Here is a 21,563-nt window from a genome sequence, read left to right on the forward strand (position 1 = left end):
AGCAGGGAATTAAGGCTGATCTCCATCGCCTCCCGCACTCTGAGCAACGCAGGGGCTTTACACCAGCACCAGCACTGACAGACCCACCGCTGGCAGCCACCTCAGTGAATCATCCGAAACTTTTATTACACCGATTTGGTTTACAATCTTTGTACTTTGATATTTCCAACAAAAAAGGCAACATTGTGATATACTGTTCGTACATATATAGAGAGACAGACAGAGCTAGATCATATTGACAGAGTTGAAAAGTAAAAACTGTTTCCCAGTATTCACAAAAGAATTTGTTCGCCACGTACCCGCTTCTGCCTTGCTCTGCCTGATGGATACAGATGCCTGTGGTGCCACTGGCCCCCGGCCGACAGGACCTTTACCGTGTCATGTCATGCCCTTACAGATCAGAAAGGATGGAGTGCGAGGCTGTCCCCAGCAGTCATGGCCGTGGCAGGGCCACCATGCTGACGGGGCTCAGTCCCAAGCCCTCACAGATCATGGATGCTCCAGGGGCTCGGTCCACAAGAAACCCTAACCAGCAGCAGCAGCTGAGAAACCTCCCTACCTGGGTGTCTCTCACAACTCGCTTTCCATCCTCGAGACCGAGGTATTGAATAGATTTGTTTCTTTTTATTTGCACTTACAAAGTATTTCCACTGAATGACACACCTGAATGAGATGAGAACTTGTGTTCAGAAACAGCAGAAAAGACCCAGGTCAGCATCAGGCTGATGAAGGAACAGCTCCAGCAGCAAGGGTGGGGGTTTAATGGAGGAGGCCTGGTCCTAGGCAAGCCTGCCTGTAGCTCCAAGTACAGGGCTGCGTCTGGTCAGCCAGCTGTGCAATGAAAGCTCGTGCTGGGAGGGCAGCGATGAGATCCCTCAGCCATGCTAGCAGACACAGAAGGAGGAACTGGCTGCCAGAGCCAGTGAGGAACAGGGATGGAAAGAAAAGGGCTTGGGGAAACATATCATCACCACAACAACTGTTGACTTGCTTTCCAAGGATACTCACATCTCCTTTTCCTGCAAATGGCCAAGGCTGTTAATGCCACCTGAGCACACTCCTTGGCTGCCACGTGTAGGAATGCTTGGACAACCCTTTGCCTTCCCTCCCACCTATCTCTTAGCCAAAGAGAAAAGCCCAAACCAAGCAGGCTGCACCACTTGCCCACACCAAGACCAACAGCCTGCTATCTGGCAGCCTGCAAGGGTCGAAACGACTTCAAATGCCATACATGTTGGTAAAAAAATGAAAGCCCTGACAGCAACAGCAGCTTGTGTGAGTGTGAACACTCCTGTCATTGCTGGGTCACTTGTCAGCTCCAGGTCTGGTTACCGTGCTGTGGGCCCACCATGCAGAGCAGTAACCAGTAGGTCACTCTGTGCTGGGAAGGGCCAGTATGAACCCTTTAGCTCTTCCATGAGATCCATCCCCAAGGAGTGCTGCAGGGCTTTGAGGAGGGGGTCAGCCGTGGGCCTCCATCTGAGGAAAGAACAACCCCTGGCACCTTGCCTGGGAGCTGGTCTTCTCTACCTTGCACCGATGCAGCGTGAGCAGCATTTGGCAGCAGAGGAACCCATCCAAGCTGGGAGCATCCCCTTGTCCATGTGCCACAGACATGGGGAGAGACAGAGGGTGGCCGGGAAGTAAAACAGGGGGAAAGACACAAGGGCTTGCACTTGGACTATGCCAGTGGGTGCCCACTGGCCCGGAGCAGGGGTGTCTGGCTGGCTCCTTCCCACAGCAGATGGCAAGCCCTGCTTTTGCTCTGAGCACAGCTCACGCAGCAGCAGGAGCCAGTGGCTGGCTTCCCAAGCCTGGCGGCTTCTGCTCACAGCGACCCAGGCATCGATTTGCAAGGTGTCACACTGGCATATGCTGTAAAGAGGATGGCAGGTTGACTTCAAGCACCAATTGGGGGTGGAGGAGCAGGCTGCCGTGGGGATGGGCAGAGGCTGTGCATGGAAACGGTTGCTCTGTTCAGCCTCCCTTTGTTCCCACAGAGCTGCATTTGTCCACGCTGAGCTTCTGTCCCTGCCTGCCCTATACCTGCTGGCCCTCTGCACAGCCAGCTGAGGTGCTGGCGGCTGGGGCTCAACAGCAGGGGAGGAAAAGACAACTGACACAAGCTCTCCTGATCACTGGGGACACACCACTTTATCCCACAATCACCTACAGCATGTGCCCTATGTGCAGCAGCCTCCCTCTCCAGCTAGCCCTGGCTGGGGCTCACGCACTTCCCTGCAGACAGGGCACTTCTGGCTAAGCTAGACCCTCCTGCTTCTTCCTTCCAATGCAGTGAAGAGGGATGAAGCTGAGCAGCACAGAGCCAAGCCCTGCATCGGCTTCCCTAGGTGGAGGGGATGGCTCAGAAATGAATCGTGCCTCCTCCCTACAGGCTACGCCTGAAATAGCCATGCCTGTCAGATCTCTGTCCCCAGCTGTGATGGATTGGCCTCTCCAAGGCACAAGGCAATTTATTCATTAGTGACATTTACACCTTGTGGCTGCATTAGCCATTGCTGTTTGGTGACACGTGCTCGAGCTGTCAGTGCTGGGCTCGGAGGCAGCATCGCTGCTCTGACAATACAGCAAGGCTTGGTCTGGGCACCTCAGCTTCGAAATGCCTCCTGCCTGTCTCCCCGGCCTGGAGCATGCTCAGCCTGCAAGGAAAGCCTGCTTTATTCCTGGGCTTCTCCATCAAATGCCCTGGTCTATTTCCCACACCCTCCGTGCCTCGCAGCAGCACTGGTCCAGCACAGCAGCCCTCAGCCCTGTCTCGCCTCGTGTCCTGGTAAAACCCATCACATCTGCAAAGCCTTTTACAGCTGTTCTTCAACATCCCCTCCTCTGCACATATCTTGCTGTGCATTCACACACTATTCTGCCCTCCTCATCGAGCTCCTCCATCAGCTGTGTCTTGTTCAGCCCACAGCAAAGCTGCCCTTGGTCCCAGCAAAGAAGCACAGAGCCTTTGTTTGGAAACTCACCCAGAAGACACCCTGTCCCCTGGTCCCACACTGCCACAACAGCTGATGTGCCTCTTCTGCCAAGAGACAGCACTAGGAACCCAGAGACCACCAAAATGTCAAGGCCTTCTGTCTTCTACTTTTGGTCTGTTGGATCTACCCTGTCTACAAAGGCTCCGAGAAGCGCTGTGGAATTCTCTGAGAGAACATAAAGTGATGCACAAGTGAGGCCCGGCTGTGCTGCCTCTCCACCAAGCAAGCCCAAGGCACGCCAGGGCAGGAGCATTGCTGGGAGGCTGTATGCAGGCAAACCAGCAGGTTATGGCAGGCTCTGGCCACCAGCACGCCTGAGGTCATCACACATCCACCGGCATTTCACGGCTGCCCACAGTGCTAGCATGGAGAGGACCAAAACGATGTAAATGCACAGCCTTGGAGGAGTTAGGGAACAAAGTCCTTTGGCTACCCCAGAGGAATAACAGTTTGCACATCAGGTTTGGGAGGGTGAGAAGAGCTGAACAGTGCTGGCCAGGGAGCAGATCTAGCAGCTCTCCCATTTCAGGCAGCAAGGGATTAGCTCGTTCTCAAACACAGCTTGCACCATGCTTTTATCCCTGCTCCCTGCCACTCGCTGCAGCAAATGTGACACTTCACACCATCTCCTCACAAAAACCAGGTCAGGAGTTTCCTCTCACGAGGAACAAGCAATGCTCTGTTACCCTGCAAAGCCCTTGCTGCAAGGACAGACGGGTGACACCAGACCACAGCCACAAACACATCAACCCTCTGCAGGGCTGTGGGTCCCGGGTGTGCACACAGGCATGCAGAAGCCCACCCTGCCATATGTGCATGCTTGGGTGGACAGCCAGGTCACAGCTCCAGGGGCAGAAGAAGCCCTGAAACTCCAGCTTTTGTTTCTGATCACCCTACCCCATTGTGGAGCAACAGGGCCACCATCCCAGTCTTCCTTGAGCAATTCTTCCCCACAAGCACTGCACACGTCTAACAGAGCTGGCTGGAGTGTTTAACCACACCTCATCATCAAAAATCTGTTTTTTCCAGCAAGGAAGAACAGCAACCTGGAACACTTCTCGCCACTGTTAAGGCCTTTTGGTCTCACGTCAGTGTGAAAAAGCCATTGGCATTTCAAACTTGAAATCCTGTTATTTTGGGCTCTAGCTGTCACCACTTTTCCCCCAGCCTGCTGAATGGTGCTTGCATGCTGCTTGGTCAGACATACAATTACTTTCCTTCCCCTCTGCTCAGCCCCTGGGGACAGGCTCATCCTGGGAGGAAAGGTGCAACACAAACAGCCCAACAGCCTCTAGCATGGCTGAGCAGGAGGTGATGTCTGCTTTCAGCTGATCCTCTCTCTGCAGCTGCCTCTGGAGACAAACACAGACTCAGGCTTGGGCTTTTCCAAATGTTTTCACCCTGACTGGTTCATGGACTGCCATTCAAAGCCTGAATTCACGGCACAGCTGCTGACGGCGCTGCTAATGGACATTGGGACCATGGGACTGATACAAAATACTAAGTCATCTCACCACATTCTAGCTAGGCTTTTTCTTTCACTAATGTGAGTAGCTAAGACCACAGAAGCAGCTTGTGCTGATGGAGAGTGAAAGAACCTCATGTGTCTGCGTGTGAAGTTACTTTGCTCTACAAAATCTGCTAGATTATAATCACAGTAGGGGATCCATCCATTCCCGAAGTTCGAAGGACCAGGGAGAGTTCAGGATGGGCACCAATTTCTCACAAGCTTAGTTTTCCCAAATGAAGTTAGCAAAACCGAAACAAACGAACAAAAAGGCCCAACAAAAACAGTCTTCCTTGGTGGGGGGGAGGAATAAAACCCACTTAGCTTTCCAGCAGCCACTGTGCTTATTCTCAGTGCTGGATGGCCATGCTGCACATTGCAATGGGCTCCTGAAAACTTGGCAGCTTCTGGAAGTGTTGCATAGGTGGATGATGTACCTCTTAGTAGAGCCTGTTTACGAGCTGCAGGAAGAGGAGCTTGCTGACCTCCACAAGAAACTGTCCCTCCCCCAGGACAGACAGAGGTGAGGAGGGAAGGAGGAAGGGGAGACCACGGATCTTGCAGGTTCAGTTCTGTCCCTGGGACCTCTTTTCCCTCCTATGTGGAAAGGCTGTAGTCCTGTGGGACAAGGCTCCTCTCCCAGTGTGGTGGAGGTCAATCTGCTTGTTGTCTTGCTTTTGAGGGAGTTGATGAGATCGCATCCATGGGCATAACGTTTCCCTTGGCAGAGCAGCTGTGATGGAGGCAGTAGAGCAGAACAATTCAACCTACTGCTTGCAGATACAGTATATATTCAACATTCATCCATGTTGGCCAAGTCCCAACATGAACTCAGTGCATTAAAGCAACACTGTGACAGATCAATTTACCTGGATTCAAGGACAGACCACTATGAGGAGTTGCTAAGCCAAGCTCACATTGGTACAGTACCACCAGCTTCAATAAAACTGCACTGGTAATGAACATAACCCATTCATTTATACCTGAAATGTGACTAAGCACCTTTCCCCTTTTTCCAGAATGCCCACAGGGAGAAGATCCTAAAGCAGGTGCCATCCCAAGTCCCCACTGGGCTACGAACCAGCCTTTGGTCCCCACACATAGCTGGCTCAGTGGAGACTCTAGGCCCATGTGCATCAGAAGAGGCAGCATTACCAAACAGAGCTAACACTTAAACCATGTTTCATTTCAGAGATGATCTGAATCCAGATCATGTTCATACAGACCTTATTCTAACCACTGAATATGAACGAAACATGATTAGAAGCACATATCACAAATTGAGACTTACAGCTCTTTGGCAACACAGCTTCTTAGTGGTGGTGTAGTATTTTAGACCCATGCCCTACAGCTACTGCAGCAGAGTAGAAGCACCTTGCAGCAGGGCTGTACCCTGCTGAAAGTAAGGCAGCACTCTGGTGATACCAGACAGCAGTACTGAAGCCATGGTTGGAAAGTCTGGAAGGAGAGTTTAAAAGGTATTATTCTTCCCTCAGGCTAATCAGCAGGCACTGATTTAACAACATTGGATGCTACCTAATTTTCTTAAACTTCCCTTAATAAACCCCTTCCTGCAGTCCCCTCCCCATGGGCACCCATCAGAGGTACTGAAGAGCTCTGCGGCCTCTTGAGTGGAGACACAACAAAGGTGACAGGCTTGGGCTGGGTCTCCAATGTGTGCATTTTATAGGGAGCAGAAAGGAAGGGGGGATGTGCTTGTCTGAGATCAGAAAAACATCAGCCTTAGCACTAATCCTGAGTTTTTGCCTAGTGTATGACTCTGAAATGCCTGGCCTTAGCCATAAGCTGAGATTCCCCCTCCCTGTCCTAACAAATGCCCCTACAATTGGCTCAATCCAAAAGCCCTCTCCGAAATCTCTCTCTTTGGTGTGGTTTGCATGATGGGGGATCAAGTGGTACCACCAGCCTGGTTGATGTCACCACCTGGTTCCTCACAGGCAAAGCGCTAGGCACTATCTGGCCAGCTTCCATTGTGTGCTGAAAGATGGATAAATGGGTGGTGATGTGTCTTGAACATCAGCTAATCCAGAGCTTCTCGCACACTCGTTCTCTTTCTCCTGTTCAGAAAAGCTGGAGAGTACCTGACAAGTATACTGGGAGCAATGAGCAACAGCATAGCATGGATTTTCTGTCCAGCCGTGCAGCAGTAGGGACTATCTCCTCTTTAGCACCAAGAAGAGAGAGGCCAAGAAGACAAGCCGCCTCTGGAAAAGTATGAGGAAAGCCTGCTGACAAGTGCAACGCTGAGCCTGACTCTCAGCCCATGGAAAGCTGCAGTGGGTGAATGACCCAGCTTTCACCTTCCCAGAGGGTGATGCAGGCTGTGCTGCCTTCCTTGCAGAAGAGGTCAGCAGTTCTGTGTACTTCTCTAACTTTGAAGGGATCTTCTGCCCAGAAATGAGGACACAGCCACGCTGACAGACCAAGGCATGGCTTGCACCCTTGGGCCTCTCCTCTTGCCCAGGCCAGGCTCAGAGCAGGAAGGATAGACTTGCTACACAAGGAAAACTTCTGCACCACCGTGCAAGCCAGTTTGATCCTGGGGGAAAGAAGACCCTGGGATTGGCGAACAGAAGGCTGTGGAAACCAGATAACGCCTGCTTGTGATGGGAAGGCCATGGGGAAAAGGAGCAGAGCCAATTAGACTTGCCAGTCAATGGAGGATAAGTAATGGGATTAAGATACAGCAGGGAGAACTCAGGTTAGATGTAAGGGAGCAGGCTATCATGAGAGGAGCAGACTGGGCCATCAAATGAGCTGCCAAAGGAGTCGTCATCACCGCACAGACACGGTGAAGAGCAGACGCAAGTCTGCAAGAAGAGCAGATGCCTGAGTGCTGCTCAGCTGGAGCTGTGGAGGGTGGAAGTCTCTGTGCTGAGGAGATGGGACCAATCCACCACAGAGAGGCTGTGCACCAGAACAGACAGACCATCTCGGGTTATCTGTGCTAATAACCTGAGCTGCAAGGAGAATTCAGTCAGCTGCCCTTTGCCCAGGGCACAGTGGTCCCTCACCAGCACTTCGGGGGAAACCTCTACAAGCACACTCTTTCTGGTGGCTCTATCAGCTGTCTGCCATGAGCTTCTCTGTCTGGCTAGACATGCTGCCCTGCCATTGCAGGCAGGGAGAAGGAGAGAGAGCACAACCCCAGCTTCATTCTGTTCTCTCCAGCTCCACCACTTCTTTGCCAAGCCACCATACAATTCCCACCCCTGCTTCCCAGTTCTGCTCCCAAGCATGCCATGCCCTTTCCTGAGCCTGGCAGGAATGCAGCAGGCTGGACCGGGATGTGTAGTTCCACCATGCTCAGTAGGGTGGGAGGGCCAAGAATATGAGGAAGGGGATCTCTAAGAAATCCTGGTGTGCAGTGGGGAGCACTGACTAGAGAGGTCCCACTTCTCAGGATGCTGTGGGTCAGGGACGGCCACAGACCATGGCACTGGGACTATGTCTGACACCCGGATGTGGCTGGCACTGTGTGCATGGGGAAGGTGTTCAGCAACGGGAAGGCTCTGCATGGGTCCTGCTGGCCAGAGCAGCAGCTGTGCCTTAAAGATACCTGTGTCCACCTGGATAGACCACCTCCAGAATAAGATTTCCTGAGAGAAAATGGGGCTAGAGGAACAAGTTGAAGAAAACTCATGAAAAGGCCCAGAGCGAGCCAAGGACAAGGTGCCTGCAAGCAGAACTCTGCCACAGGTGCTAAAGGACAGGGGCACAGAGACCCTACTAATCTGTTAGTATTCAGAGGACTGTCTTTGCCCCAGGGAGCTAAAAGGCCTGCCAAATCTTAGTTATATCCATCTGTCCAAGGCACCTTGGAGGCTGGAGATTGAAAGATGAGCCACCATAGCCTAATTTAAGCAATGTGTAGGAGATTTCAAAGAGAACATGTTGGGAAAGGCAAGCGAACCACATTCCTCACTAATGACCCGTTGCAGCTCCACTGACTGAACCTTTCCTGATTCACTGGGACATACAAGCACACACAATTATCTCCCCAGAGTCACGAGGATCCTCAGCATTGGCCCTGGCTTACATTAAGCCCTTGGAGAGAGAAGTGCGAGTGAACAGCCAGCCCAATGTCACCACTAAACAAGAAAACCCCTAGGGCAGCCAAAGGGGCCGCAGCCACTTTCATCCAGTCTGGATCTGTGCAAATAATGAGAACAAAATACAAAGATGGATGTGCCCACACCAGAGAACTTGTGCTTCTCCGTTCCCAAAGGGACCCTCTTATTTAAAACAACATGATCCAAGTCTGGTAGTGAGATTAAGGGCAGACGATAAGACTGAATCATACCAGGGTGAGATTTTAAAGGACTTTCTGTTCAAACCATCGTCATTTGGAGTCTAGCACTTGAGATCCAGGAGGACAAGCTGACTTGAAAGGCAAGAGACACCAGGGCACGCAAGGCACAAAGAGCAGAATAGACTGCTCTGGGGGCAAAGTCAAGCAGAGCCTTACAACACCTGCAGGCACTGACTGCTCCAGGCTTACCAGCAAGACATGATCTTCAAAAGAGGACTGTGGTGGCAGAGTGTTTGCAGCCTCCCCAGGATATAGGAGGTACAGCAGCATGACTAGAGAAAGAGACCCTTCATTAACAGTTAGCAAGAGGAAGACAGGCAGGACTAAATACAATGCCTCACTGTTTGCAGTTGCATCTTACCCTTCTGCAATGGCTGCAGAGACAGATACCAAGCTTGAATGCTCACGTGCTGATGGACTTGTGGTTGTCATCCAAGACCTGCTGCTCTCAGCCCTTGTGTGCCCCAGCCAATGAGGGAAGCGTGGTGAGGCTGAGGAGCAGTGCTGACTGATTTGGCATGCACTCCCACAAAGAGCTGACTGAAAAGGAGACAGCTTTTCTGCGAACAGGGACACAAGGGAACTGGGGATGTGTTGATGGAGAAGGAAAAGCTGGGTGCTTGCATGCTGCCACCACTCATGCAGCTTCAGTGACATGAAGGCTTCCTCCTCAATGTCACCAAGATCCTTTCCAGCAGGATAGAAGTGGCAGCACAAAGCTCAGAGCAGGCCAGCCTGCCCTGACAGGAGCAAGGTAGAGGAACCCAGTGGATAATGGGCTACCTCACTTGTGACAGCCTGACATCTCTCTGCAAACACCTCTATAGTGTAAACCACTTGGCTTTAAGCAGGTTCCCCTGTAACGTGTCCCCAGCCTCTGTTCTGCAGAGCATCCCTTACAGCAGATGCCTCCCCGTCTCCCACCTGTGGGTCCTGCACCAGCAAGTGGGGCCCCACAGAAAGAGAATCTTTGCTTCTCAATTCCCCAGCCCAGGTTCCCAATGCTCCAGCATGTGTTTCCCCTTTCCAGCTCCTCATAGCTCCCTGCCAAAACCAGGCAGCCAGGAGCCTGCAGCTCGGAGTCTGCAGGCAGAGCCTGGCCTGATCTCATGCAAAATTCACTCTCACAGACATGCACCAACCTGCTGCTCTATTATCAATAGATGAATTGCAGCTGAACCTACCAGAACCTTCCTCGATGCTTGTCGGAACCAATTAGGACTCACTTCAAAGCCAGGAAGGGACCTCGGCCACTTGATGTGCCACTTATTACCACGATGCCTGTCCCAGTGCCATCCTCTCCCCATTCCCCAGCTCAGCGGGGGCCTCCCATTTTCTCTTTCCAGCTGAGCTCTCCTCCAGCAAACAGATCAGAAGTGCCGCAGATCTCCACTTCATCTGGGTTCGCACATTCACCCCTTCCCCGGCGCTGCCTGCCTGCTGTAATCCCAAAGAGAAAGCCCTTTACCTCGGGGATGCTGACTCTCAGCGCTGGCGTGCTGAAGCTTCCTAAGGAGCTGAGCCTGGGATCCTCTGGAGGTGGTGCCATTCCCAGCAGTGAGAACAGAGTAACAGTCGGAGCATGGTCTAAAAACAATGGGGAGGGTGGGAACCGGGGGAAGGGGAAGAGCTGGATCTGTGGCTTTCAGACTTTGTTCTAACCTTGTCGCTCAGCTCCACGTGCCTGGATGCCCCAGACCAGTAGGCACAGGCAGTGACACGCCGCTCCCAAGGGACCCGTTCCCTTGCACCCTGCGAGGGGTGTCACTCCAGCATGGGCAGCGGGGTGGGCAGAGGTGCAGCAGGGCACTTCCTGGTGGCTGCCGGTTCCTCGGAGCACGAGCGAGCCTGGAATCAGGGCTGGGATCCAAAGCACCCTCCTCCCTGCATCAGGCCTGTCTTTTTATTCCCCCCATTGGATCTTGATGCCATGAATTACGGTGTTGGGGTTGGTTTGGGTTCTTCCGTTTTTTGCATGTGATGGTCGGTCTAGAGTTCTGTGCCATGTCAGGGGGAGCATCAGCACTCACCCCCCTGAGAGGTCAGGGCTACGGTGTGAGGAGCTTTGCTGGCTGCAGGAGCGAGAAGCTCCGTCCGCTCCATCCTGATGTCCTCCTAGACCATCTGCCTCCACTGCGCTCCTCTCCCCAAATCCTGCACTGGCTCGAGCCAGGCAGTGGACAATGAGATCTCACCGGCCTCGGCTTTCACAGTGAGGTCTCCACACAGGACCCATTGCGGTGGAGGTGACGGTGGTCGTGGTTCAGGCAGCCTTCATTGCGGTGCACGATGAGGATGGGGAAGTAGAGGGCGTCCTGGTAAGGAGGGGGGTCTTCCTCCTCCACAGTCACCTGGCTGGAGAGGCGGGTCTGCTCCGTGGGGCAGCTCTGCTCATTGAGGCTCCCGCTCCGGCTCTGCCAGAGGCAGCTGCGCCGTGACCCGTAGAGGCGGCCCAGGGAGAAGCGGCTGCTGCTGAAGGGGATCCTGGGGCTGCCGTTGCAGATGCTCAGGGCACTGCGGGAGAAGATGGAGGAGCTGCTTATAGTCCTGTGGCACCGCTCACAGTTCTGCCGGTAGCCCCCATACCGACAAGCAGAGTAGTTGGTGCAGCCAGAGAGCCCCACCAAGTCCATCAGGACCGCTTCCGAGTAGCTGGGCACCAGCTGCTGGTTGGATCGGATGTGCCACTCCAGCTCAGTGCTGTCCACCGTGTTGACACGGGGCATCCTCCGGCAGAAGGAGCGCTCCTCGGCCGGTGTCACCGCCACGTAGTCGAACCCAAAGAGTTTCTCTACATGGTAATGGACATAGGAGGTGCGGTACTCATTTAGCACCCGCAGGGGCCAGGATAGGGTCAGCAGAGCCGCCACCCAGAAGACATAGTGGGATACATACCAAGGCAGGTTGTCTGGGTCGGAAAAGGCCACCATGTATTCCTTGAAGTCCACGTTTTTGAGGTGCATGCCCTCCCTGGCCTCCATGTAGTCATCCAAGCCCTCGTTCTCCGTGAAGAAGCGGGCCCGCTGGGTCAGGTAGGAGTTCTCTGACTCCACGTTGGCAAAGCTGAAACACTTGGTGAAGCGGAGCCGTGTGGCCGGGTAGCTCTCCAAGTCAATGAGGTCCTTGGAGATGTCCTTAACTCCACAGTTGGAATAATCGAATTCAGCCTCTGCCACGTGGGTGTTGACCCTCTCGTGATACACCTGGGTGGTGGTGTAGGCATCCCCGTTGCGGTAGCGGGTAACCTGCCGAGTCCTGCGAACATAGTGGTAGCTGATGGCCTTCCACCAGATGCAGGGGGTCGCCTGCTGCATCCGCTGCACGCGTTCGTGCACGCTCTCCACGTCCACTTTGTACTGCAGCTCATTGCGGGTGTAGCAGTGCCAACACTCCACCAGGTACACCACGTAGAGCATCACCAGGAAGGCCAAGGGGATGTAGACGTAGCCGTTGGAACAGGGGCTGTCGTGGTACATCATGGACTTGCCCTTGTAGGCGCTGTCAAACGTCAGACGGGTCACCTTGGTGACGTGGCACCAGGTCATGGCTCCCATGCAGCCGTACATGAGGAGGGACAGCAGCAGGCATTTCCAGTGGGACTCTCGGCACAGGGACTTGCTGAGAGACTGCTTCACCGGCCGCTGCTGCTCCGGGGGGCATGGAGAAGGGAAGAGAAAACAAGAGAGGAGTCAGTTGGCTACAGCAGCAGCAGGAGGAAGGGGAGCAGGCAGCAGGGTGCCATGGTGGCACCTGTAGCCCCTCAAACAGGGACAACACAGATGCTGTGGGGCTCCTACGCTTAACGGGCAGGCCAGAGGCTGGGACTGATCCCAGAATGACAGTCCCACAGGGCAGGCAACTGTGACCCCCTTCCCTTTGTGGTGCTCTGCCCCTCTACGGGAGGCAGCCAGAGCCCACCTGGACACAGAGGAGAGCAACAGAGGGCAACTCTGCCAGCCTGCACCTGAGCATCACCCTTCTTCAATGGGGAGTGACCCCAGCACTGACATGTCCCCTCGATGCACAGCGAGATGGAGGCAGGGGATCTCCCCAACATACCTTGGCTCGTGCAGCCATCCCACCCATGCTCTAACCGATGGGTTGTCCCACCTGAACACCTCACACAGCTCATCCCATCGCGCCTCTCCCCGCTCACACACAGGTCTCTCCCCCTTTCCCAGTAATGACCCATAGCAACATGCAGGTTTCTCCTACCAGGGCAGCACAAGCAGCCTGGGGTGCCTGTGAGATGGAGAAACAGACCTTCTGCAGCTGGGACAGTCTCTGTTCGGTAATGGCAATTCCCACCACAACATATGGCAGCACAAGGGGCTCCAAGTGCCTCCCAAGTGCTTTACAACCTTGAGAATGGGAAAGCTGTTTTCCACGAGTGAAATGCAGCCACCTCTGGTGGGAGAGAAAGCAAATACGGAATAACATCCTAAAAGGTGTGCAAGCTGGCAGAAAAGAGCACTCTGCCAATGTACGGCAGCAGGGAGGGCGAGCGGCCAGTCACGGCTCCCAGCAAATGTCGCTGCTTGCACTGGGATTCAGCTGTGAAAGCCCACACCTCTGGAGAAACTGCCCACAGGTCGCGCAGTGAGGAAAGGGCGGAACTTCAGCAATATGGATTTAAAGGGATTAAACTGGTGCCTTCACCACAGGAACCACGCAGGGCTTCATAAAGACCTGGGGAAAAACCCTACTTAAAGAAACCTCTGTCACTCTGCAACACCCTGCAGTCTCAAGTATTGATCCAGCTTGGTTGGTGAGACCTGACCTTACCACACCCAAAGGGAGAACATGCAAAGAGACTATTTCCCTTCCTATACAAAAGAATCTCCAATGAAGAGACCTAAGAGAGGGGCGCAAGACCCCCAGCGTTGTGCAGATGCTGCTAAACTCACTGAGGCTTTCAGGTCTGTTCTGCCTTCCTAACTGCACGCAGCACCACTCCTGAGCTCACCTCTGCTGCTGAAGGGGCTAGTGCCAGCTGTAATGACACTCCTCACAGCAATGAAGTCCAAGCCTGGCCCCACCTCTTCATTCCTGAACAGGCTGGGCTGGAGAGGTCTCTCATCCAGGGATCCCAAAGAGCTGAGTGGGCTGCTGCTGCTAGAAAGCAGGGAGGGGGCACTTTCACTTTTGCATTAAAAGGGAAATTAAAGCAAGAACCAGAGTTCACAAGGCCACTGGCAGGTCTAGGGACAGATCTGGCCTCGTCTCTTTTAAGAAATCCCCTTGCTCTCTCCTCACCCAATCTGGAGTCCCACATGCCAACCATTCCTCCCTACACCTTGCCAAGGCTGGTTTGAGACTTCTGCCACTGCGACACAGCACAAATCTCCCACAGAGGTGTCTCTCCAGGAGGCAAGGAGCTTCCCTTCCCAGCAGCCAGCCTGCGATGAGCGGAACAGGCAGCATATCCAGAGGGACCACCGGTGGCAGCAGGAACGGTGGCACATCCCACTGTGGGTCCCAAGCATTAGCAGCGCTGAGTCCCCCTCTTTGGAACCACATCTGAGAGCAAGAACAGGTGACAGAGACACAGAGCCCAGGGAAGGCAGGTTGGGTAACGCTGCTCTGCAGGCAACAGGGAGAGGTGTGTGGTGGCTCTGCTCATCACCTCCAGCACAAACTCCTGTGTGCCCCTGTCTTCCCAGTGTGGCCCATCACTTCAGCAGCCTCACAGTCATGGGACGAGAAGGGAACCCTGGATAAAACAAAAGGGGGCAAGGAGAGGAAATGGGGATACCCACAGGCAGAGATGCCTGAGCTGTGCTCTCAGGTCCATGTTGCGGTTCCAAGAGCCTGCCCAGATCCCTCTGGCTTTGCTTGGCTGCAGCACAACTCTCTGCACTTGACAGCTATTACCCAGGCAGCCGAAGGTTTCCTCTTCCCCAGCTGCTTTCTGCATTGCAAATCTTCCCCCTCAGTGGCAATCCTGGCTAGGAGGCTCTACGGGAGCTGCTTGGCCAAAGAAGGAGCAGAGGGAGGGTGTGAAGGGGGGCCTCAAGGAGATGCAAAGTACATGCTAACTCTGGGGTGTCTGCGTGAGAGGGCTGGCTCAGAAACAGTGCTTTGTTCGGGGTGGGGGATAACAGGGAATTGCAAATGGAGCACAAGGAATATAGCAAAGATTCAGCTCGCTCATCTGCCACGCTGGGGATGGGGGATCAGGAAGACAGATCTCTGGCCAGGCTGGTCCCAGAAAGCAAACTCCACCTCCCAGTTGCTCCAGCCCCTCACATTTTACATGCTCCTGCTCAGGAGGAGATACTGGCTGTCCCCCTGCAGAGATGCAGGCAAGCCCTGCTGTGGTTACCCACCTGGGGCAGGGAGCGTGATGCAGCCCAGGCTGGGTTCCAGGAACTGTGTTAGCAGGGCTCTAGTCCATGCATTAGCCTCTTCCTCGGACTACGCAGTATTGAGACACTGCAGCACTTTTACAGGGTTACACTAACCCCTGCTGTAAACTGTTTACAACCCAGTTTTGTTCTAGGATTTTGAGGTAAAAAACATACACATTGGCCACACTGGTGGGGTTTCTGAGCGCTGATCAAGTGGCAATGACGGGATACAACCACAGCAGAGATGGAGGAGGAGCCAGCTGCAGAGTCTCATCCCAGTAGGAACTGCAGCATCCCTGCTCCTCTCCTGAGCTGCAAAGGGCTCACAGGAGCAAGCAACCGGCTCCACAGCTTCCCCCTGCAGAAGAGGCTGAATAAGGTCGCCTGCTTGAGCTCTTAACCAACCCTGGAGAAGTCCAGCACAGCAAACATGTAGATGAAAAAGCCAGGGAAAGGGAAATCCTTTCTGTCCCAGAACAGTGTCACTGGGAGGAGAGCAGGCTCTGACATAAATCCCATCATCATATGCCCACTGCAGTCTGATGGAACAAGGCAAAATGCTTGCCCTACTTCACTGCAAACAGGGTTTCCCTCCATCGCTGGGAGCCTCCCCCATTGCTCAGGCTTGTGCACTGGAGAGGGGTAAGCAAATCCACTATTGCAGGTGCACCTAAACATCTCTGCAGTGCTAGAAGGCAGAACTGGTCCAGCCAGGGCCTGGCCAACCCCTTTGTGCGACCTCTGTGCTTCAGCTCACCATGTAGAACCCATGGGACAGCCCTTACCAGGTGCCTGGGTGCTGGGAAGGCAAGAGCTAGACTCCTGCTACAGCCTTCCCTCCGTCATACATAGCATTTGCCTCTGATATTGCCCCTGAGGTGAAAGGAAATGGAGTTCCACTCCTGAAGCTGTGGCTCTGGGGTGCACAGGAAGGGATGGAAAGGATGACTTATGAGCAGCCACAAAGAGAATGGAGATGGCCATAATGCACTAAACTCCTTTGAGATCTGGGGACTCCTCTTCTCAGAAAAGCCTCGAGGGTTCAAACCTGCCCAGCACCCCAGTGGCCAAGCACAGGGGCAAAATACCTTCATTGCCCCCACAACCTTTACCGTGCCACTTTGAACACTAAACAACTCCAGAAACCCTTTAAGCTTTTCAAGCTTCTTCTGAAGCAGCCTGTCCTTGGCTCCATCTACCACCCCCATTTAATAAGTGTTCTGTGTCCTCACCTCCTGTGCCTTGCAGAGACCTGCCTGATATCTCCAGTTCACCTCCAGAATGCTCAGCCTTCACTTTATGAGACATCCTGGATTCACAGGGTTGGATATCCTAGGGACAGCCCTCCATGGGGCTGAAGAAACAGTTCAAAACAGCCCCAGAGCAGCAGCGTGGATGCCCAGGTAGCTCCTGAGTGCCAGGCTGTGGCAGCAGCTTGCAGGGGACTCCAGTGGGACTCCTCAGCATCAGTTTCCATGGCTCTGCCCTGCCCATTTGCTTACATCATGCAACAAATGAATAAGCCCTGCTCCCTTTGACCTCAAATCTCCAGAACAAGGCAGGTGGGGAGCATCCAGTCACTACTAAAAATTGCCACCATCTTCCAAGGCCCCGGACAGACACTGGCAACTCCTGGTCAGGATGGTCCCAGCAACCCCTCCCCAGTCACAATCCACGTGCCTACAGCCCAGATTCAGGAACTACCTGTCTAGAAGAAAGAGGCGGCTCAGCCCCGGGCTGGCAGCATCACCAACTGCAGAGGAAACAGAAAGGCTGAGCATCTCAGAGCCAGGGAACCCTGCCAGCAGTCATCTCCTGCACTAGAACCAAGGTCTCCATTTTACACAGCAGCTTGGAGGACGATTGATTCCTTCCATCAGATCTTACCCAAGCAGCAGGACAAGGACTTTTTTTGCTTGCTCCCAGGCTGAAAAGCTCAGCATTTCCTACCCTCCAAGGTGGAAATTCATTGCTGAGTGAGATTCAGCTCACCACCATCAAGTGTAGGTGTATGCATGTGATGCCAACAGGGAGCAAGGGGTCAGCCCACTCTGGTCAGTAGCTCTTGCTACTTGTCTTGCTGGAACAACCTGAAGCCTGCCTGGCCCCTAGACACAAAGACCTGAAAGATGTCAGCATGAGGCACCTTAAAACAGCACAGAGCGTGTTTCCCATTTTCCAGTCCCCACATATCTCACCTGGTTCCCTGGGCAAAGGACCCCTATAGTTGGGGTTCAGCCACATTCACGGGATGCTCAGCAATGCTGGCACAGGCAGTTGGCTCTGATCGAAATGAGGACATCACACTACTAGGACAGCCTTACACAGGCCCTACAGGGGAGCAGGAACACTCTCCCTTCCCAGTATTTCTGAGGACAAGAGGATTGCCCTAGGTCAGTCCACCAATCCAGGCTCCCCGCTAAGATCTCTCCTCATTGCACCAGCTGAGACACCACCAAGCATGGCACTGTCAGGAGAGGCTGCAGCTTCCATCCATTCCACCAGCTGCTTCATGCAAGTCTGTGATAGCTTCTGGCTGCAGGAAGTGTGCCCTTAGCCTAAAGATGTCATGGACTGCAGCCTTCTGCCTGCTCCCACAGGGTACAATTACACTGGCACCCTGGTTGGCAGCCATCATGGAGCAATCAAAGCACAGACAATCTTCTCGGAATCCCTCAAGACAGGGGACACTGCAGGCAAGAGAAACTCACCCGGGCACTGCCCCCCCTATACTTCTTTCATTCAAACCAGCTCTGGCATCTCTCAAGAGCCGCTGTGCTCTCTCGTACATAGCAGCAGTGCTGCCAGGGCACTGGGGGCAACGGACCACATCCCAGCATGGCACAAGCTTGTCCTCATGCTAAAAAGGCACCTCACAGTTTAGCTACCCTGGTCAGGATCCGTTTGGAGAGCCTGGGCTCAGGACACCAGGGTTTGTTGAATGGAAGCAGGGAGAGAGGAGCAGCCGCAGAGCAGAGTAACACGGTATTTGTACAGCTTCACAGTCCTTGAACTTCAGCATTCCTCTCCCGCAATTATTTATAGCTAAATATAAGTCTGTGTATATGGAATAACCGTGCATGGGCATGCACATTCCTCCTAAACCAAAGAAGCAGAGAATACCAGGATTATGCAGCACTTGCTAACCGCAGCTCAACAGCAGAGGACCACTGATGCACCAGCTTTTGAGCACACACACCCCCCCCCAAGCTGCTGCCCTTTGAGCTGTGGTCTCATTGGTGAGGACAAGCCACTGCACCAGGAGAATGCTGCATCCCCTACACTGCTTAGCTGCCCTCCATGGGTCCCCCGCCCCATGCCGTAAGATGGGTCTTCCTAGTCAGTGCAGCTGCTTTCTCTCCTCTTGGGAAGCCCAAGCTGCGAGCATGATGTGTGGAGGCAGACAAAGGGGTTCCCACACCTGCGTCCCCATGCTGCTCCCCATACACATAGTACCCTGCTCCTCACCCTTTTGGGCATCTGCTGCCTGGACGCCACAGAAGCCATCAGGAGGGGAAGGACTGCAGCATACCTAGAGGCAAGGCTGTGCTGGTACCTGGCCTGCCCGAGTCTGCACCTCCTGCTTTCCCCAGCCATCTTCCAGCTGGGAGCAACCACCAGCGACAACCCCAGGCTTCTCCACGTCCCCCCTGCTGCTCACTGCATCTTCCCCTGCAGTGACCCGGGCAGCTGTACTACCTCCTGGCACCCCAAAGCCGGAGCGCAGCAAGGGGGGCTCCCCATTTCTCCCAGGCATAAAACCCTCTCCCAACTGCAGTAAGCCCAAGCAGCGCCCCGCGCTCCTCTTTCGCGGTTTCTCCCTACACCCCGGTCACCTCCGACCCCACCTCCACCAGAGCGGCGCTGGCTGATGCGTCCCTCCCAGCCCCGCAGCACCGCGGACAGCCGGGTGCCGGGCAGCCTGCAGCGGCGGGGACCGACGGGAGGGTTTCCTCGCCCCCCTCCCAGCCCCGCGCCGGCCCGCACCGCGGCCCCGGGGCCGGACAGGGCCTCCCAAGGAGGGGCTCCATACCTGTGCGGGCAAAGCCCGGCCCGCGGCGGGGCAGTCAATGAACGCGCCATGCAAAGCGGGCGGAGAGGGAAGGAGGGAGGGTGGTGGGGAGCAGCCCCGGGAGGGGGGCGGCCGCTCTCCTTCCTCACCTCCTCTCGGGCCCCCTCCGCCTCCTCCTCCGGAGGCACCGGCGTGCTGCTGCCTCCCTCGCTGGTGGCGGCGGCCGAGGCCGGGGGGGACATGGCGGCGGGGGCGCCCCGCTGGCGGTGCCTGCGGGCTGGGCAGCCGCATTATCCCGCCCGCCGCCGGGCGCTGCCTCGCCGATCTCCGGGCGGGCGGCGGGGCGGCGCGGCGGGCGGGCGGCGCGGCGGCATGACCTCCAGCCGCGGCACGGCGGCAGCGCTCGCCGCCCGCCGGACCCCGGACCCCGGTCCACGGCCCCGCCGCAGCGCAGCGCCGCTCCCGCGCCCGCGCCCGGCGAGGCGGAGGGCGGGCAGAGCCGCGGTGGGAGGGCCGCGGCGGAGTGGGGGGGACGGGATGGGGACGGGGACGGGGACGGGGATGAGGATGGGGAGGAGATGGGGTGGGGGCGCGGCGGGATCGCGCCCGCCCGAGCGAGACGGCGGATGACCTTGAGGCGCCGGCGGCAGGCAGGGAAGCAGGCAAGGAGCCCGACGAGCCCGCCCCTCGGGAGACCCACCGGGAGCGGAGCCTGGCACTACCGGGGAAGGCTCCCCCTCCCAGGCTCGCCGGCGGTGCGTCAGGCTGGCCGGACTGCTGATGGGGAGAGGTGAGGAGTCCCGTGGGATGAAGTGAGGGAGCTCGGAGGACCCGGAGCACTTTGCTTGAGCTCTAGCGGTTTTCCTAATCCGTGGGCAGCCCCAGCTCGTCAAGAGGAGTGTTTGGGTAAAGGCTGACCGTCAGCAGTAATGCTGGCACTCACGGGGAAACCTTCGGTTGAGAAGTGTCTTCACTGCTGTGATCTCCCCTGGGCCCAAGGATGCTTAGCTAGCTATCACAGAGCTGACTGCAGCATATTTCACCCACAGATCTAACCTGCCTGGTTGCAGGGACAAGTGAGAAAATCTCTTGACCCTCGATCTAAATTCACAGGGGAGAACAGGGAAAACACACACAGAGCTCAAGAACTCATTTAGGTCCACATATTGCAGGTAGAGCCCAGCTTCCTTGACAGTCTTGAGAAATCAGGTGTCTCTGCAGGTACTTCCCCAGATCCAAACTGGGGAAAAGCATAAGCTGCAGAATTTGCTGGAAATCGCTTCACTTTTTCTGAGCTCTGAGGCTCAGCCTTGGTGTTGGGATGAGTGGCTTGCTATTGTTCACTCTGTTCCCTGGGATGAGCAAGGAACAGTCCGTAGGCATTACGATCTCACTAAAGGAGATGCATCTGAGGAGAATTGCCAGCCACTGCTTCTTGTGGGAATAGGTGTGACAGCCAGGGTGCTGCTGAAGGAGCTCATCTTCAAAAAAGGCTGGGAATGCATTTCCTCTTGCCTTTTTTTCCCTGTTTCCATGGGAACAGCAACAAGCAGGAGCAGCCTGCTCTGAATTTTGTTGCCTACCGCTCAGGCACCCCTGCCCAATCCTCTAGGCAGACTTTGGCTCTTGAGGGTTTCAGACCCATCCTCACATGATAGATCCCATGCCTCCAAGGAGAGCTCACCACTGTGTGTGTGTGTATACCATGGCAGAGCAAGGCAAAGAGGCACAAGCCCAGCGCTGCCAGGATTTCTGTAGCAGCACTCTGTGCTGTTGCATGCACACTAATAGTTGCAAAGAATTTGCATGTTTATGCACAATGTCTGCTTTTTATAGGGCTAGGGTCTCCTGGAGGAAGTGACTTCAGCTAGACCCAAAGGCTCTGATGGGATGGTCACCCTTCAGGAACAGCTCTGGTTTTCACTCGCAGATGGGAATGTCACCCAAAAAGAGCAAAGCAGAAGGTGGAAGGGAAAAAGGTGATATGAGTTTGTCCTTGCATTAATAGCCCAAGGTGGCTCTTGCTCCAGGGAATTTGTTCATTCACTTTTGAATGCATGTTAACTATGGACTTCTAGATGCTGCATGTATTCCGTGGCAGGGAGTTCCACAGCACAGGCCCAAGGAGCACCTTCCTTCAGTGTGCCCATTTTGGGCTTGTTATCTGCTAGGGCTAACCCTTGGGAAGCAGGCTGATGCCACCCCTATGGAGCCATCCGCACAGGGCCCTGCAATTTACCCTCCACCAGTGGATTCAGTAGCTGGAAACTACTACTGTAAACAGTAGTAGGGTTTCTGTATTAGGCATCTGTGATACTAGTCCTGGCAGCATGTGTTCTGTGTCTTGGAGATGACACTGCCA

At 54.8% G+C, this 21,563-nt stretch overlaps 1 protein-coding gene across 1 annotated transcript; it reads right to left on the reverse strand.

The window, feature by feature from the left end:
* Positions 1-101: 101 nt before the first annotated feature.
* TMEM151B (transmembrane protein 151B) lies at positions 102-19,543 on the reverse strand. Its single transcript, XM_061470943.1, is given in 4 exon segments — positions 102-5,239; positions 10,024-12,483; positions 19,223-19,323; positions 19,326-19,543. Coding segments are annotated over 3 exon segments (1,656 nt in total). The 5' UTR covers positions 19,444-19,543; the 3' UTR covers positions 102-5,239; positions 10,024-11,046.
* Between the last annotated feature and the right edge of the window lie 2,020 nt (positions 19,544-21,563).

Source organism: Pezoporus flaviventris, unplaced genomic scaffold (assembly GCF_033815535.1).
Source record: "Pezoporus flaviventris isolate CSIRO_AGI_PZ_B2104156 unplaced genomic scaffold, CSIRO_AGI_Pfla_v1 ptg000066l, whole genome shotgun sequence".
NCBI classification, from domain to species: domain Eukaryota; kingdom Metazoa; phylum Chordata; class Aves; order Psittaciformes; family Psittacidae; genus Pezoporus; species Pezoporus flaviventris.